The sequence below is a fragment of the Fukomys damarensis genome, unplaced genomic scaffold, assembly GCF_012274545.1.
Source record: "Fukomys damarensis isolate Sample0158 unplaced genomic scaffold, DMR_v1.0_HiC HiC_scaffold_2, whole genome shotgun sequence".
Taxonomy (NCBI): Eukaryota; Metazoa; Chordata; class Mammalia; order Rodentia; family Bathyergidae; genus Fukomys; species Fukomys damarensis.
Window position 1 is genome coordinate 48,442,799 of NW_022900914.1, and position 19,099 is coordinate 48,461,897.

Here is a 19,099-nt window from a genome sequence, read left to right on the forward strand (position 1 = left end):
AAACAAAAAAAAAAAAAAAAACAACCCACAAATAGAAGGCCAAAGCAATGATAAGCAAAAAATAATACAAAAGGATACATACATTAAAACCTTGGATTATGAGTAACTTGTCCTGCTAGTATTCTGCAAGACAAGTAAATGTTTCTAATAAAATTTGATAAACAAGCGATGTCTCGCACATGACGTGATATCACATGATCACCACTGAGCCAACAGTTCTCTCCACACCCCCCGCCAGTATTGTGATGATCATTTCCCAGCAGCAAAGCATAAAAAAGGACCCAGGGATTTAGTTTAGTGGTTCTGCTGCCTGCCTTGCAAGCGCAAAGGACTGAGTTCGATCCCCAGTACCACCAAAAGAAAAAAAAAAGGTTATGGAGAAGATCTTGGGAAAAGATCCAGTATGCAGAGGAGAAAAGGGTGGAGGAGGCCTTTTCTTCAAATTATATTAGGGAGATGTGTAAAATGTAGGAAACAGCCAAAAATTTGTAGAAAAGCACCACCTGAATAAGGCTATAGCATTTAGGGCCCAAGATTTCTCAGTGGTGCTGCGCCTTTCTCGACAGCTCAAGGTCCTGAGTTCATCCCTGGTAGCAGTGTGAGCAATAAATCGGTTTAACAATGCAATGTCACCTTTCCTCAGAATATTCAGAAGGAGGTAAAAGCAAGTGTCTTTGGGAAGGTTCCTTGTTAACGGTGCATGAAAAGAAAAAGATTCCATTAAGCCAATAGATAGCAGTGGTTCCATCAGTGACAGTGAAAGTAATCCTACACAATAACCCTCCTCTCTTTTGGCCCCTCACATCAGTCACAAAGCTTTTCAAGGGAAGGGCAGGTCGCAGGTCAATTTGTTAATTTTTCTCTATATTTTGTATTTTCTTTATTATTTTGTATTATTTTACAGTATTATAATCATTTTATACAAATAATTTTCAGTTGTGGAATGGATCATCTGAGTTTCCATTATTTCTTTTGGGGAAATTCACTTTGATATACAAATGCTCTAGATTACAAGCATGTTTCCAGAATGAATTATGCTCATAAACCAAGGTTTTATTGTACCTAACTGCTATACTTGGAGGGGGGTATTGGCTGGGAAAAACACAATGCAGTCTTTTAGGGTAATGGAGACATTCAATGTCTTGATCCGTGTAGTAGTTATGTGGATATAAATAGCTGTAAAAATTCATCCAGTTAGGACTGGGTATTTAGCTCAGTGGTATCATGCCTAGCTCACAAGCAAAAGGTCCTGAGTTTGATCCCCGGTACCAAAAAAAAAAAAATTTTTAATCTAGCTATATATACTTGAGCCATGTATTCTGATATATACAGTGAATGCTTAAATTTTAAAAACCTATTACACTAAAAGATATATTGCCATTAATCCCCCTTCACTTTAAACATATTTATCTCGTTCTTGACACTTAAAAAAAAATTTTTTTTTTTTTGTACCTGGGATTGAATTCAGGACCTTGCGCTTACCAGGCAGGCTGCCACTGGGGTAAATACCTCCCCTCCCTTTTTTAGACAGGATCTCTCTATGTAATTCAGGCTGGACTTAAACTTGTGGCAATCTTCCTGCCTCAGCATCCTGAGTGCTGGGGTTACAGATGTGTGCCATCAGACCTGGCTTTGTTCTTGTCACTTTCTGAAGCAGTTCTGGAGGTCCTCTTTTATGAATGTCTTTATGGTGACTATGGTGAATGTTGCTGCCAAAGTTCTACCTAATGAAAGGCAGGCTTGTAAAGACATTATAGTGTGTCTTCACCTACCTTATTCACCAGATCTGGCACCATGAGACTTTTGTCTCCTCTCCCAAATCAAAATGACTACAAAAGGCAAACATTTCAAATTGATTCAGAATATCCACACAGGCAGTAACTAAAGACACTCATGAGAAAGAGCTTCCAGAACTGCTTCAGAAAGTGGTAAGAATACTGGGATGTGTGTTTCAAGTGAGGGAGAGTATTTTGAGTGGGATCAATGGTACTTTATCTTTTACTGTAATAATTTTTTTAAAAAATTTAAACAGATGTACTTTTTCATCACACCTTGTATGTACTGAATACCTCAAAAAATTAACAAGAGACAGACAACAACAGTGACAGAAAATGAGTGTTAAAGTTCTGATAGGAGACCCAGACATCAGAGATGGTAAGCACGGGGGAAGAAGCCCACTGAAGTCACCCTGCTCCCATTTTGCCAGTGGGACAAGGCCGGCTAAGGTCAGGAGCATAGAGACCTCAGCACAACCCAGTCAAGTAAGGAAGAAGGCCGCACAGGAGAGGCACCCCGCAGATGGGCAGCAGCCAGGATCACTGCCATCCACACAAACAACTATGCCCCTTACCCATCAGGCCTGTGTGGGCAGCACCGGTCCAACAAGACCTGGCCCACAGCAGAGCCACAGGCAGTCAAGGGACCAAAGCAGCTCTTACTTGGAATGGTCTGAAGGACAAAAGGATTCTGTTCCCTTTTCGAGGTATGCTTACTAGTTCCGTAAATTCCAAAGAGTCTCTTCCTGGAATCTATTTGTTTACAAAGTAGACAGAGCTTTGTGGGGTTGTTTTCTTTTTTTCTTTTTCCAATTATATAAGCAAGTTGTACTATTTTTTTTTTTTTAAGTCAGGAGAACATGAGAAAACACAAAAAGGTCATTTTAAATCACTTGTACATGTACTACTGAGATAACCACTGCAAAATTGAGGTTGATTTTCCTGCTAGATTTAATGTAATTGTTCTGCATAGTTGGATTGTGCTGGATGTTTTAACTTGCTTATAGTCACACAAATAATAAGTGGGCTATTTACTACTTGAACCCAAAGTTTAGTGAAACCCTTGTTCTGCACACCCTTCCCTACCCAACACCCCCAAAACCTCCTAGAGACATGGTAGGCTTCTCCTGCCCAAGCCTGCTTCCTCCTGCTGCCTCAGCCTCTGTGGACCTGGACAATGCATGCTCTACTTTCCAATGCTGACTGTGAATGGCCCCGCATTCTCATTATTTCTCCCACTCCAGGGATTCTCCTGAGTTCCTATAACAACCTGGCCAGACTCCATCTCATTTGCCACGGTCATCAAAGGGAGCACTTCTGCCAAAAGAATGAGCTCCAATAAGCTCTAATCTTGGCAAAGGGCATAGGTGAGGGAGAATTAAACCCAAAGTTCCTGGAGACTAACATGAGGATCCAGGACTAAAGCAGGAACCTAGAATGGGTGCTCTAGGATGGCTTTGGCCTTGCTACGCCTCTGTCCAGGTTGGGGACTGGGGCTTCAGGCCCCATGGAATAGGCAAGGCCCCAGGCTCCCTGTCTGGAGAAGTCCCTGAAACTGGCTGTTCTGGGAACTGAAAAGGGGGCCCAGATCACGGAGACTTGGAGACTGGGAGGAGGATCTCCCTGCTCTGCACATCCCTCTCCTGCTGCTATATTGTGAGGCTTAGCAGAAGGGTCTGGACATTTGAGGAGGAGGAGCACTGAAAGTTGGGTGCAGAGTGAGCTTTGCCAGCAGTTTTTTCAACCAGAACCAAACCAGCAGGCAGCCCCTAAATGCAAAAGTTGTGAGGGGCACAGCTGGCCCAGAGAGAAAGCTGTGGACCCTAACTGGAGCCCTGGACCAGGAGTATTATGGCCCATGCTGCTGCTTCCCAGACCACCTCCCTCACCAGTCTGCCTATTGCAAAGGGTCACCATGAAGTCTCTGCTCATATTTGACACAGGCATGGAGTCCAGAAGGTCCTCAGCAAATGCATTATCTGGAAAGTCTGGGAGAACAGAATTTTTTTTTTTTTTGTACCGGGGATCGAACTTGGGACCTTGCGCTTGTGTGGCAGGCAGCTAAAGCCCCGGCCCTGGGAGTAAGACAATTTGAACAGAAATGAATCCCAACTCTTCTAGGCTTACCCCAAGGTACCAAAGTGTGAGAGGTAGGAAGGAAGCAAAGGGACAGATTTGGAGGTTACAGTGGTGGAGGGGGATGGGAACAGAGGGGCACAGGAAGGAAAGGGCCTGAAAAGGAAAATTGAGGAAAGAATCATCATAAACAAAATGAATCTTTCCTAGGCACCACAGCCCATCCCTATATTCAATGCAGGTTGAAATTAACTCCCCTATCTCTAAGGGAGGATGTCAAAATGTTCTAAATATTTAATTTGTTATGATGATATCTAATATATTTAAAATAAGATGGTAGAGATTGCACCTGGCCAAGAGATGAAATATTTCATTCATCCCCTAAAGGGACATAGTCACCCTGAAGGTGGCACTTGCACACTTCTATCTCCTGACCCTGTACATACTGTTCCCTTCACCAGAAATCTATACCAGCCCCACCCATCCTACAAGGCTCAGTGCACCTTCTGCAGGAATCCTCCAAAAATGCTGCCTTCCTTATTCAAATAGAGAATTTGGTTTGCATCTTTGTGGTGTCCCTGACCACAACCTATTGGCCTGTTCTATCAGGAAGAAAAAACAAAGTTCACGGGCATCTGGTTTTAGGAATTTTTATAGGAACACAGGATCTGTTTCTGTCCCATGGCTCATTACCAACACAGGACCAAGTATAATGGACCCTAAGGTAAGTGAAAGATTGGAGCCGCTGAGAGAGGAGTGGACAGGAAGGTCAGGGTTAGGGATCAGGTTTCAACACAGCACACCAAAGTCCCGCAGTGGTGAAGCTGGTCTTACAGAGTCCTGGACACCAAAAGACCTGCTCACACAGGACATAGGACATAGATAAGAACACGGCATCTTAATGTAGAACCACTTTGGCCATGCCCTTCTGAGAAAACTGGATCCAAGAGGGAAATGCACTTCTTTGCCAAGACCCCAGAATGGATAGGTGGCACCTAAAACCCCGAGGACCCTCAGCTCCATTTGTGAGCATTTCCATGGACACCCTCATGCAAGCATCACCTGTATTCACCAGCAAATGCTTTCCAAATAAACCACAGCTGTGCTTGCAGCCTCCCCAGTACGGATCACACTGCCAGGTGGGCACTCAGTTGTCAGAAGTAAAGGCCTTTTTAATCCTCATTCAAAGCTGAGCCAGCTTGACCCAAAAAAAAGGGAAAGGATTTTTGCCAAAATGTTGAAAGGAAATTGGCACAATGGAAACACGGAACATTTCAGGCAAAGTGGAGAGTTTAGGGGGTCCCAAAGTTTATAGAACTAAAAAGGAGTAAGGAGAGTTTGTGGAGAATGACTAGACACTGGGGAGGCACAAGATGGCAGGAGACCAGCAGGTGATGCCACTTTGTGCCTTGGCCACACCAGAACTGATTGTTCTCCTGTGGTTGGTCTTGCTTCGGCTGAGGCCAAGGTCTGGCATTCTTTTTGGGGGGGGGGTACTGGGGATCAAACTTGGGCTCTTGTGCTTGTGAGGCAGGCTCCAGAACCATTGAGCTAAATCCCCAGCCCCATCCAGCATTCTTTTTAAATTAAACATTTCATTAACAAATTTTAGATAGGCCAGGAGTGGTGGCGCACGCCTGTAATCCCAGCACTCGGGAGGCTGAAGCAGGAGGATCGCTGTGAGTTCGAGACCAGCCTGAGCTACATAGTGAGTTCCAGGTCAGTCTCACTACATAATGAGACCCTGTCTCAAAAACACCCCCCAAAAATATTTTTTTTAGATAGAATATCTAAGACTTTCCAAAATGCCTTTACCACTGGGAGGCTGAGGCAGGAGGATCATCATGAGTTCAATGCCAGATTGGGCCAGCATGAAATACATAGCAAGACCTCATCTAAAATAAAAAAATCTTCAAATGCACATCCTTACTTAGACTGAGAGTATAAACTGAGGAAATCTTGGTAAAATTTGCTGAGCAAAAGCTTTCAAAAAGTCTTTCATCCACTGTACCTTGAGACCATAATGTGAAATAAATCAGACACACAAGCTTAAATATTCCAGGGTTCATCTTATATGATAAACCCAAAATAAAAATAGAAAGTAAAACAAAAGATAGATTTTCTTTCAAATGGGAAGAGGGGTGAATGGAGGGACAGGGGAGGAAAAGAGAATTGAACTGCTTGATGCACAGGTACCAACTCCACACAAGTGGGCTGGGGATGTAGCTCAGCAGCACTTTGCCTGGCAAGTACAAGGTCCTGAGTTTGATCCCTGGTACCATGAAAAAAAGAAGTGTTCCAACTCCACAAAAGGAATATGATCGTTATGTAATATAAACATGCACTAATAAAAAAACAAAAACTGAAAAAAATTCTAAAAGAGATTTTAAATATTCACACCAAACGCAAAAAAATGGAAATGCAAATTGTCTTGATTTAGTCATTCTATAATGTACACATATATCAAAACATCATTATGTATTCCATACACATATATAATTGTCAATTAAAAATGTAATTCCTTGCAAGCACACGGTCCCAAGTTCGATCCCTGGTACCCCCCCAAAATTTTTAATTTAATTGAAAATATTTCATTCAGAAATTCCACTTCTAGAAATTTATCCAAAGGAAATAAAGAAAAATACAAAGAGATTTCTGTACAAGGATATTTACTGCAATGTTATTTGTAATGACAAGATAATTGAAACTACCTAAATGGTCACCAAGAGAAAATGATTAAATAAATTATAGAATGGCCATGTGTTGGATTATGATAGTTATTAAACATGCTTTAAACAGTGATAAAGAAAAAAGCTCCAGAAGTACACTACATGGGAAAAATATGTATCATATATACCTACTTTTTTTTTTTTGTTACTGGGGATAGAGCCTAATTAGGACCTTGTGCTTGCAAGGCAGACATGATGGCACAAGCTAAATCCCCAGCCCCTATACCTACATTTTATATGATTCTCTGTTATGTGTACAGAAATAGAGCTATATATACAGTATGATATTGTATAAATCATCCCTATTTTACATATATACATACTTCAAAATGTGAAAGATGGTATTTCTAGGAAGTGGGATTGTGAGTAGTTTTTCCTTTGAACTTTCAAGTATTTAGAAATTACTGCCTCATTCCCATCACATCAGAAAATAGATAATGTCATGTTTTTTCACTGTTGGTGAGACTGTTTGGTCACCTGGTTAAAGGGTGTCCTCCAAGCTCTTTGTAAGAAGGGTACCTTTGCCCCTTCATGATTCCCTAGGAAGCAACCTGTGAATGACACTTTGAGAGAGAATGAATATATTGTATCCCAACAATGTTCTACTCTACAGAAATACCATCCATTAATGATCTTGCTGGAAATCAGTTTTCCAGTGATAATTACACAGGTTATTTCCTTCAACATTTACTTGCAGAGATTCTTTCCTGTAAAGCTTCCCCTTGAAATCACCCCTTTTTGAGTATGAATGTGGAGTCATAGATTATTTTTCTTTTATTCAATATGTTAGAATACAGTGCTCTTATTTTTTATTTGTGTGTGTGTGTGTGTGTGTGTGTTGTTGTTGTTGTACTGGAGATTAAACCTGGAGCTTGCACATACTTGGCAAGCAGTCTAGCATCGAGCTATATCCTCAGCCCATTTACTGTGTGTGTGTGTGTGTGTGTGTGTGTGTGTGTGTGTGTGTGTGTGTGATATGAGACAGGCTTTCACAGGCTCGCCTTGACATCTTACTTCAGCTGGAATGACAGACATGCACCCCCATGCCCAGCCACTGCTGTTCTTATTGTTTGAATTGTCTCAAACATGGCCGGTGGGTTTTCTTTCAAGACAGTTACTGTTTCTCTGTCATTTTTTCAACACTTCCTTATTTTCTATAGCAACCCTCTTTGCACCAGACCTGACTGCACCATCTCTCCCAGAAATTGTAGTTTTTGTGGGCAATGGTGTTTACAAACCAAGATCTGAGTGCTGCATGTGTTCATTGTTATTGGAACATTATTATGTCTAGGCTCACTCAGTTTACAAAAAAACAGGAAATAGAGAATGTGATATAAATATGTGTGTATATGAATCATGGGTTCATACTGATGTCTCCATTTCAAATGCAACATCACAGTACTTCATCTTTTTCCCTACTCTGTATTTGTTCCTCACAACTCTCACATGGAGAACACTGCTTCCCACATCAGTATAACCAATTATTTATTGTATCCTATAATAAACTCAAAATAGTTTCATATTGCTGTATCAATATTAGTATTTGTGTTATTAATAAATACTATTGCAGTTAATTTTCTATGTCATTCAAGATGATAATCTGCCAACCTTTCAGTAACTTCAAACTCAGAATAGCAAATTCCTTTCATCTTCAGCCCATCACTAAGAGTAACGCAGATGCCATGTGGTATGGCCTTGCCCTTAGATCGAGACCTGATCCAATGGGCTGTGTGGAAGGATGAGCTCTCCCCTTCCCTGGTCTCCTGCAAGCTCCTGGTGGTTTCCTTCCTCAGGTCTCATGCTGCACTCACTGCACCCAGGACAGGAGATTCACAGTCCTTCAAGGTTCCCCAAATAGCATACTCCTGCAGAGGTTCATGAACCAGGAAGACTTTGCCAATAACTTCCCAAGAATGGTAGTGGAGGGAAAAACAGTGCAGGTTCACAGCTTTCACAGACACAGTACAGTCTCAAAAGAGTCCAGCCACATCGTCACTGTGACATTTCTTGCACTGATCTTTCTGCCCACCCTAGTTTCTTGCCTTCCTTCCCACTGTTTTTCCCTCTTCTTATTCTCCCTCCTCTCCTTTTAGAATCAAAAAGCACAATCCTTCCCTTCTGTCAAGCATGGCAAACTCCTCCTCCTCTGAAGCCTTGTTCAAGGCATTCTTAGAACAAAGACAGCCTTCTTCCCAAGAGAAATTACGGTGAATAAAATTTCCTCTGCCTCATTACACATACAAGGGTTGGAATCTTTTTAAAGTTCTGTCAGTTATAAATTGCAAACAAGCAGCTGCAAAACTCTCTCAAGATGAGTCTGTCCATGGACTCAGCTATTGCTCCTCAGAACCAGGTCACCAAATGGCTCAAGGCGTCCAGGATCTTTCTATCTCGGGAACCTCCAGCTTCTAGAGCCACCTTATCATGCCATCCAAAGTCCTCCCACTTTACAGTCAAAGAGGCCACCCAGATTCCTCCAGCTGGGTAGCCACCGCTCAAGGCTCTCTTCCAGGATACCAGCCACTGGCCCTGAGAGAGTTTATCATAGACATGAGCCACTGTCTATTACTGACTAGCACTGTGGAGGAGCCTGGTCCATCCCAGAAACCACAGGTCAAGGAAGGCAGGCTGAAGTCAGACTCCTCCTGCTGTCTCTAATTCATCACTGAAAGATAGAGATGACATTGCAAAACAGTCTGCCCGAACTGGAGCTGGTGGGGGCTGGGTCACTTCTTTGCTGGCTTAGGGGTCACACACAGGGCCCTCCTAGAGATTTTAGGGCCTAGAAGATCTTCTGCAAGTAGAATCCAAAGGACTGCCAGGTGCTCCTGGATAATCTCCAACTCAAATGCTTAGGGGAAGGGAGAAGTAGTTCTTTTTTTTTTTTGAGACAGGGTCTCACTATGTAATTGAGACTGATCTGGAACTCACTACATAGCCCAGGCTGGTCTCGAACTCACAGCAGTCCTCCTGCCTCAGCCTCCTGAGTGCTGGGATTACAGGCGTGAGCCACCACACCTGGCTGGAGAAGTAGTTCTTTCTGGAAAACCTATCAGATCTCTGACGAGGGGAAGGAGCATGTGAAATGTGAATTCTGAAATTGCTGTTGCTCTGGTTGTTTTCTAGGCTGTAAATATTTAAGTTGCTTTGGCATTTCAATTAAGAGTAGAAAGAAAAAGTAGAAAAAAAAGCCTGTATTGTTTTTATTTAATGATAGAAGACAAAGGATAAATATGTTTTAGTGATGCACAAGAATGTTGGAGTCTTTCAAAATGCAACATTTGGGGCCAGTGATTTAGCCCAGTGGTTCCGCTGCCTGCCTTGCAAGTGCAAGGACCTGAGTTCAATCCCCAGTATCAAAAAAACAAAAAACAACAACAAAAAAAAAACCCTAACAATGCAACAGGTGAAGAAGTAAACTGAATCAAGGGAGGAAACAGTAAAATAAAATGGTCTGAGAGTGAGAGGAAAGTGGGTTGGGAGAAGAGGGGTGTGAGCCCCTGGAACGGGGAGCATGCAGCCCTGTACCTGCTCATCCATCTCCCAAAGTCCCTACTTGCTCTCAGTAATCTAAGGAGTACTGACACACCTGCTGCTATGTCTGGATCTTGAATGATCCCAAAGGCTCACGTGTTGAGGGCTTGCTCACCAGACTGTGGCACACATCAGAACCTTTAAGAGGTAGGCCTAACTGAAGTAAGTCAGGTTCCTGGAGGCAGGCCCTTGAAAGAGGTATTAGAACCATGGCCTTTCCCCTGCCTCTCTTTTTCATTTCCCATGCCTCATGAGATGAGCAGCTTTCCCCTGCCCGATACTTCCCACGATGACACGCTGTCCCACCACGACATGCTGTCCCACCACAGGGTAAAAGGCAACAGGGCCAAGCAACCATAGACTGAAACCTCTGAAACCAGAGAAAAAATAAAACTTTTCTTCCTATAAGTTGATTCTCATAGGTATTTTGTTACAGTGAACAAAAGCTAACCAATACATTTCCCCACCTCTCAGGTCCTCCTTCATCACTTTCAATGGGCCTCAAAGTTCACTGTATGTTCTGGAGTATAAATGCAGGTACATTTATATTGGAATTTGGAATTGTGATTGTACCTAGTTTATAAAGTTCTAGGGGTTAGGGATGTGGCTCAGTGGTGCTGTGCCTGCCTGGCAAGCATAAGGTCTTGAGTTTGATCCCCAGTACTGAAAGGAAAAAAAATAAAATTAAAAATTAAAAAATTAAGTTCTGGAACTTTCTACGATGACACATTACCTAGCTTCAGTAGGTAGTTTCTTGAGTTGGGTGCTTTTCTAAAATCTTATGTAATTGCATTTAAGAGAATCCAGATAAAGCCTAGAAGCATGAATCTTTAAAAATGGCAGCATAGAGAGACAAATAAGGCCAGGGAATAAAAACCTGAGCCCTTTGTTCTTGCTGAAATACTGTGGGAAACAATATTATCAGGGTAATCCCACACTCCATGTTGCTGGGCTACTACCCAAGCTCAATGGAAATGTGGACCCAGAAGCCCTGTAGGCCTTGTGCTTCCTTACCCCACTTCTCACTTCATGGCTTTCCTCTCCCACAGCTGGCCTACACCAAGGCTATAGGAAGTCAATGCTCAGCCAGGAAATTGTGGTGAAGTACTATCCAAACAGGGAGCTGTCTAGAGACTCAATGACTACCAGTAGGGTATGAGCTCAGAACAGAGCTCAGGCCTTTGGTTAGCTGAGTGACCTTGGGCAAGACCCTTAAACTCAGGTTACCTGAACAGGAATGCTAAATGGCTAAGAGTAAGGGTCTGGAGACAAGCAAACCTGGGCCCATACTCTGGATCCACCACTGACCAGCACTGTGTACCTGAGACCTAACTTCTCTTTACCTGTAAAATGAAACATATAATAGTATTCCCTCTTAGCTTGATTGTGAGTTAAGCTCATGAACTATTATGTGTAAAATTTACCACAAAAAAGATAAATGTTTGATAGCTATCAAACAGATAATCTTGCTGATTTGAACATTATACAATATATACATGCACTGAAACATCACACGGAACCTCATTACATGTCAATTTAAAATAGGCTCACAGTTTTCCTTGCTCGGTGTGTTTAATAAATATTTGCTACTTTATATGTATACATATTCCTATACACACTTCTCAATACATATTAAAGGCCCTTGAAGATATGCTTAGAGTGGCCAAAACAACTTTTTAAAAAAAATTTACAATATCAAGTGTTGGTGAGGGAGTGGAGCAACTGGAATTCTCATACACTGCTGATGAGAGTTTAAAATGTACAGTCACTTTCAATGGCAGTTTAGCAATTTCTAACAAAGTTAAATATTTATTGACTGCACTTACTACATGAGCCAGCAATCCCAGTTCTAGTTATTCACTCAAGAGAAATGAAAGCAAACATCCACACAAACAATGCTCATAGCAGTTTATTCATAAAGTCAAAAACAAGTAAGAGCCAAGTAATCAAGTGAATGGATAAACAGATTCTAGAAGATCCTTTCAATAGATCAGTACTCAGCAATAAAAATGAATGAACTACTGACATATGAAGTAATATAAATGTATCTCAGAAGCAAATGGTAAGGGAAAGAAGTCAGACAAACATAAAAAATTCCATTAATACGACATTCTGGAATCGGCAAAACAATAAAACAGAAAATAGATGAGTGGCGAAGAGGGATGGGAGAAATTGATTATAAAAAAAATAAGCAAACATGTTAGGGTGATGGAAATGCTTTACATCTTGATCATGGTGATGGACACGTGATTGAACACATTTGTCAAAATTCATAGAACTGTGTACCTAAGCAAGGTAAATTAATTAACAACTGTTATTACCTAGGAGAGGAGAGAGCTGGGTAGGGAGGATAACTAAAGGATACCTTTTTGTTCTACTTAAACACATCTGTACTTTTTAAACTTTTTTTTCCAACATTGGAGATCAAATCAGGGTCTCATGCATGCTAAAGTGCTCTACCACTGAGATGCACGCCCAATCCTGCTTGAACTTTTGTAATGAGCACATAATTTATGTTCTTGGTAGTATTTTAACTAAGGTCTTTAAAAAATAATTATAATAATAATAACAACAACAACATTATCTATCTTGAAGAGATGTTGTGAGATCCAAAGGAAAATATGAGAAAGCACACAGCATAGTGTATGAATTCTTTCTAGGTAAAGAGATAGGTGGATAGTCAGACAGTGTTACCTTCCTCTCACCACTCAACTCCATGTCCTCTTTACTCCCCACCCCTACCTTCAGGTGGCCCCCACATTCCAAAGTAACAAAGTACAGAGGCCAAGAGACCTCCATTAAAAGTGACAGCCAAAATGCCGGGTGTGGTGGCACATGCCTGTAATCCCAGCACTCAGGAGGCTGAGTCAGGAGGATCGCTGTGAGTTCGAGACCAGCCTGAGCTACACAGTGAGTTCCAGGTCAGTCTCAACTACATAGTGAGACCCTGTCTCAAAAAAAAAAACAAACAAACAAACAAAAAAGTGACAGCCATAACCTACCTCAGTGACAAACAGTGTGCGAGGGTCGATGATATCCAAGAAGTGCCTGAAGCGGCCATAAAAGGATGTCTGGAAAAGGGTAGGAAAAGGCGAGATCAGCTGCTGTACACTGTCCTCTGGACACTGGGCACCCCATACCAGTTCACCCTTATGATGGGGTCCCCCACTCTCCAGGGTACCCTGTATGATGGATGAATTCCAATGAGGCCTCACTGCTCAGGGACCTGGGAGCAGCTTTCCCAGGGCTAAGGGCTTCCTAAGGTCAACTCAGAGAGACCACTAAGATACTCCTTCTCCTCCATTGTCCTGAGACCTCTTCTGAGCTTTTCAGAAGCCCCCAAACGTCACCGGCCATGGAGACTGTGGGTGAGGCCTGTAGAACCCAAGCATGATAGCACCATGCTCCCAGCCCACAGGACCTCCTTCAACCCACAAGTTGCTGAGAGGTTCGGGTACAGGACAAAGGGTCAGCACACACCCCCCCACCCCCACCTCCCTTACCCCAGAGCAGGGGCCCTGGAAAAGGAGGGCTTTGTGCTAAGCAGGCCACAGACACTGGAGCACAGTGAAAGGAAACCAAGCAACACTGCTACTGGGCCTTCTGCCTTGGGACAAAGCCAGCTGGGCAAAGCCAAGCTAGCGGGAGAAGAAAGAGTGCCAAACTTGGGGATGAAGGGGAAGACCGCAAATGCTGCGGGGTTCATGCCTCACTACACTCTGGGCTCTGCCCCAAATTCCTCCCAGAGCCCCACATCTCTCCAAGTACCATCCTCTGCACAGTGGGAGAAACAGAAGCCTCCACACACCCTCCCCCAGCTTACTAGGGCAGCAGACCCTGCAGTCAAACTCCAGCCTTTTCCTTCCCAATGCAGATCCTGCAATGGGCCCTGGGTTACCTCCAAGTTCCCACACACACAATGCCCCTTCCGCCTCCCCTTCTCTGCTCACCCTGGGAGCAGCCACATGGAGCAAGCTGCCTGCCTGTCCCCTACTTCCTCTCTCCTCCAGGGGCCAACTACAGATAAGCCTCAGGACCAATCCCAACTAAAACAATTGTTTTTCTAACCTCTTACTGCTCAAAGGGCCTAATATTTAGAACCTAAACCACCTACTACTTGAGTCATGCATACATGATGCTCACACTCTTGTCTTGGCAAATTTTAATCTCTAAGAATTTAGTCTAAGAAAACAATCAGAATGTTCAGAGATGTGGTCAGAGGTACAGGTTGGAGATAGTCACTTCTGTACTCTTTATAAAGGTGGATGGTTAAATAAACGGTCCATTCGTATGCTTTTTGAACATGATGCAGCCATTTAAAAATCACATTTTTCAGGCAACAGTTATGACATGGAAAAAGGCTTGATTTTGTAAAATGCACATAAGCAGTATTGTTCCAACTTAATAAGCAAGGAAATAAATAGAGATAGGTGAATAGCAAATGAAAAGCAAAAGACAGGATGATGTCCAGATCCTGCACCAATAAAAAGAGCCAGGGTTTGGTAGGGAAGTGGCTGATTCCATGGCTGGGGCAGGGAAGGTATAAGATGAAACTGTATTTTGTTTTTGTTTTGCTTTTGTGCCAGAATGTAATGAAGTACCAGCTCTGCCCACAAAGTGACAGGGATGTGTTCATGGGACCACTGAGGGGCAGAGGAACATTATGTACCTTGACATATTATCCCTGAGAAGACCACAGCATCACCAACATAATATGACAGAAAGACTAAATCTAATTACAAGGAAATACCAGATAAACAATAAAATAACTGGCCTTGCTTATCAAATATGTCAATGTCATAAAGCCAAAGAGAGACTGGGAAACTGGTCCACAGTAAAGGAAATTGAAGAGACTGCTAACGTGTGATTTCAGATTGGATCCTAGATTAGAGGAGGAAATGCTTTCAAGAGCATTATTGAGACAAGTGACATACCTCCAATATAGATCATAGACAAATAAACAGTGTTAGATGAATGTTAAATTTCCTGAACTCAATAACTTCACTATGTTTATAAAGAGAATATCTTTGTTCACAGGAAACATTCACTGAAGTAGTAATAGATACATGGATGTAAATACTCTCGAACATCTGAGGAAAAAGAACATGGAAATATACAGGGCAGCCACCAAATTGGAAATACAGGTACTATTATTTTATTATGCCAAAGAAAGAGGATGGCTTTAATGCTATCACATATATTAGCTGTTTCCAGACTTTCTGATCACTGGTAGATAAAGAGTATAACAAGGACATGGGATAAATTGCTAAAAACTGGTGAATCCAGGCAAAAGGCAAATGGAAGTTTTCCTTAGGGCTGCAAGGCAACTTTTCTATGAGACTGAAGGTGTTTCAAAATAAAACGTTAGAAACCATATTTTTCAAAATGCAAGGTGAAAATATATTTAAATGTTAATAGAGAATGCCTCTGGGTAATAGGATTATGGGTGATTTTATTCCTATATATTCAAAACTGCTTTTAAAATGAAAAAAACAATATTAGATATCATATATAGAAGTTTGTTTTTTTTTTTTTAGTATATAAATTAAACTTCAAACCCCTATGTTAAATAATATAGCTGATAATCTTCCTAAGGGCCTGGGCTATTGCACACTCCTTCCTGATCCTCTTTGTTTTATTTTGTTTTTTGTTATTTTTCCTGAGACAGGGTCTCACTAAGTTCAGGCTGGCCTTGAACTCACTATGTAGCCCAGGCTGGCTTCCAACTCAAGGTGACCCTTTGACTGCTGGGATTACAGAAGTGCCCACCATACCCAGTGGCTCCCTTCTCTTTACACACCCAGAAATGGCTCCACAGATACACTTGCTGTGGAATGAGTGAGTGCAGTGATGAACAGCCAAAGGCCATGCAGGCTTCCTGAAGCAGGTGGAGCCCTGGCTGGGCTTTGAGGGGGAAGATGGGATTAGAAAGAGGATAATGTTTATAGGTTTGTGGTCCAAGAGGGATGAGGATAAGCAGTGGTGGGAGTGAGAACCCTTAAAGGGAATTCTAGAAGATGCTCAGGGAGACACTTCCAGCCTGCAACTTGACCCGTGGGCTTGATCCAGTTCCAACTCTTCCAGCCCTCTTGAATTACTTTCCACTACGGCTACTGGAGGAGTGTGGGCAGCATTTGCTCCACAGACAGCTACAAACTCTTACTAAGCAAGGAAGGCTCTGAACATCACAATGAAAAAGCCTTCCAGGACCTCAGAGCCATCAGGAGAGATAAGTAACCACAAACAAAAAAAAAAAGTAAACAAATAGTCACAAAACAATGTGATCAGTGCTCAAATGAGGCATCACAAGTAACACTAAGGAACACCAGGATTTCTTCCTTGTGGGAGTCACAGTGGCAGAGGAGCTGAAAGTAGGAGGGGGCTGAGTTACCCCGAAGAAATGGTGATAAGCAAGACTTAGAAGACATGAAGGTGGACAGCAGAAACTGTACCAGATACCTGGGCTGCCTTCATTCACTCTGTTCCACTAGCCGCCGTGGCCTACTGTGTGTCCAGCACTGGGCGGGGTGGGGTGAGGTAGCAAGGTTCACTGACATTGGGGGAAAGAGGAAGAACATAAATCCTGGATGATGCCTAGATTTCTAACCAGGCACTATTGCTTATTAACCAGGAGAAGGAAAGCAAGAAGCATACTCTTATAGTGAAGAGGAAGACAAAAATTTTGTCCTGGACATGTACATTTGAGATACATGTAACTTTTCAATAAACCCTTGGAAATAAAGGTCTGAGATGCATGAAAGAGGTTCTGAACTGGAATGCTAAATAAACACATAGGATCCTAGCCCAGCCACCCTCAAGATCCTGAGGACTAACCTGTGGCCTAACACAATATGGTTTACTGAATTATTACAAGAAAGTCCACACAGCAAGGGAATGATAGGGCAGGAGCTGAGGTGCCTCAACATATAAAGGAAAAGACCGAGTCAGTAATTGATGCCTGAAAAGGGGGGATAAAATTGAAATGTGGCAGTGTATCAACACTTTCAACAAAGCAAGACCATGTGTGTGGAAAGGGTCAAGCTAGGTCTGGCCTAATAAAACTCAGAGCCTTGTGAAAACTACAAAGTTAAGATGTGTATGAGCGTGGGGTGTGGTGGTACATGCCTCTGATTGGGAGGCTGAGGCAGGAAGAGTACCACAAGTTGGAGGCCAGTCTGAACTATATAGTGAAACCCTGTCTAAAAAAAAAAAGATTAGTGGTGTAGGATGTTGGTTCCAGAAACTCTTTATTTGATTAAAGCTAACCACCGGGGTTGCCTGTGAGGCAAAGTGACTTAGCTGTCCATTACAGGCTTCATTCCTACTGACATGATTTAAACAGCAAAGTTCCTGGTAATCCATGATTTTTAAAGAATGAAATCTCCCAATGATGCTTACTCAGAAAAGTCAGCCCTTTGCTGGGTATGGTGGTGCTATAATCCTGGTAATTTAGAGGCTGAGGCAGGAGAACTGCTGCCCAAGTTCAAGGTTCAAGGTCACCAGCCTGAGTTAAATAATGAGATCTTGTCTCAAAAGGGTGGGGGGGTTAGCTCAGCAGCACCAGGCAAGGTCCTGAGTTCAACCCCTGGTACAACAACAAAAACAAACAAAAAAAGAAACACAATTTTTGAGAATACTCTTTCTGCAAACAATGGCTTTATCTGTGTCTGTCCTCCCTGAAAGATGAAGGACAAGCAAGGACTTTCATTTTTATTTTCACAATACTTTAAAATGTATAGTCCTTCCCTTTTCCCTCTAAAATTCAGTCCCATCTTTATTCAATCACACAGTGGATAATTTCCTCCCCTTTTTCTTTACCAGAAAAGTGAGTCAGCTAAATGATACCTTCCTTTTCCCTGCACAAGAAAGGTGAGTCAGCTAATCCTCTGCAGGGGCCCTGCAGCAGGCTGCCTCCCCTGTCCCCGATGTCCTTTCCCTGGAGGCAGGCCTGCAGGGAAGGGACAGGTCTTCTGGGCAGAAGGAAGGCAGCAGCCTGAGAACAGTCTCGCTTCCCTAGACTGAATTACAGTGCTTCAGGACTATTGGAGATAAAATATTCACTGAGCCTATAGCCCAAGGTAGAGAGGCTGGAGCAGCCCAGGCGTCCTCAATCTGGCCATCACCTGCCACTTCACAGCCAGGCCAACACTCCAGAGATTCTGGTTCTGTTGGTCTGGGGTGAGCTCCATGACTCAGGGTCTGTTTTAAAGCTTGCCAAATTGATTCTGGAAGGTGTTGCCCCCACCCCCCCAGCATAAACAGAAAAGCAAAATTGATTCAAAGACAAAACTAAGACTTGGGGTGTAGCTCAGTGGTACAGCATTTTTCTAGCACATGCAAGACCTTGGGTTCCATCCTCAGCACTAAAAAAAAGAAAGAAAAAAGAAAAAAAAACCCTCTTACAATGCACTGTGATTTCAGAAGTTTATTTCAGGCAACCTATATGAGAAATTGCCCCACACTGCCTCCTGACTCTCAGCCCATAAACATTTCTGGACTTTGATATGAAGACTGTTTTCCTTCCCAGAAACTTCTAGGCCCCAGAAAGAGCCCTGTGCAACTTCCTGCTCTGCCCAAATCAGCCTTGGTCCACTTGGAACCCCAGCACACTCTTACTCTAGTTGTCCTGATAGGGAAGTAAAATTTCTGAACAAACAAGGAAGTTACAAACATAAGAACAACACAGGATGTATTTCTATGTTCACTCTCTATCCTGGGACCCCAACTTGCCAAATCAGGGTCTGGGCCTGGGAGAAAAAAAGCTAGTCCTGTTAAGAAACAAAAATTTAAAATGATCTATTTTCAGGAAAAGTTTTTTTTAGCCTAAGAATGTGGCTGAGATTGTGGATCTGAGAAAGTCTCTAAATAAAAGGACAAGGCTAAATAATCAATTAAGTATGGAATTCACTTTGCAAACTCTGGAAAAGCACTGGCAATTAATAAGTTACTCCCTGTAGTTTAATCTTTTGCTATTAGAAACCCACA

The 19,099-nt window shown here is 42.5% G+C and overlaps 1 protein-coding gene across 6 annotated transcripts in view; it reads right to left on the bottom strand.

Annotated features, from left to right (window-relative positions):
- Nucleotides 1-19,099, bottom strand: part of Sfxn5 (sideroflexin 5) — a 111,781-nt gene that overhangs the window by 85,936 nt on the left and 6,746 nt on the right. For all 6 annotated transcript variants that reach the window (XM_033764769.1, XM_033764768.1, XM_010609605.3 and 3 more), the window contains exon 2: nucleotides 13,117-13,185. In XM_033764769.1, coding sequence (XP_033620660.1) covers nucleotides 13,117-13,185 — 69 coding nt within the window. The remainder of the gene's footprint in view (nucleotides 1-13,116; nucleotides 13,186-19,099) is intronic.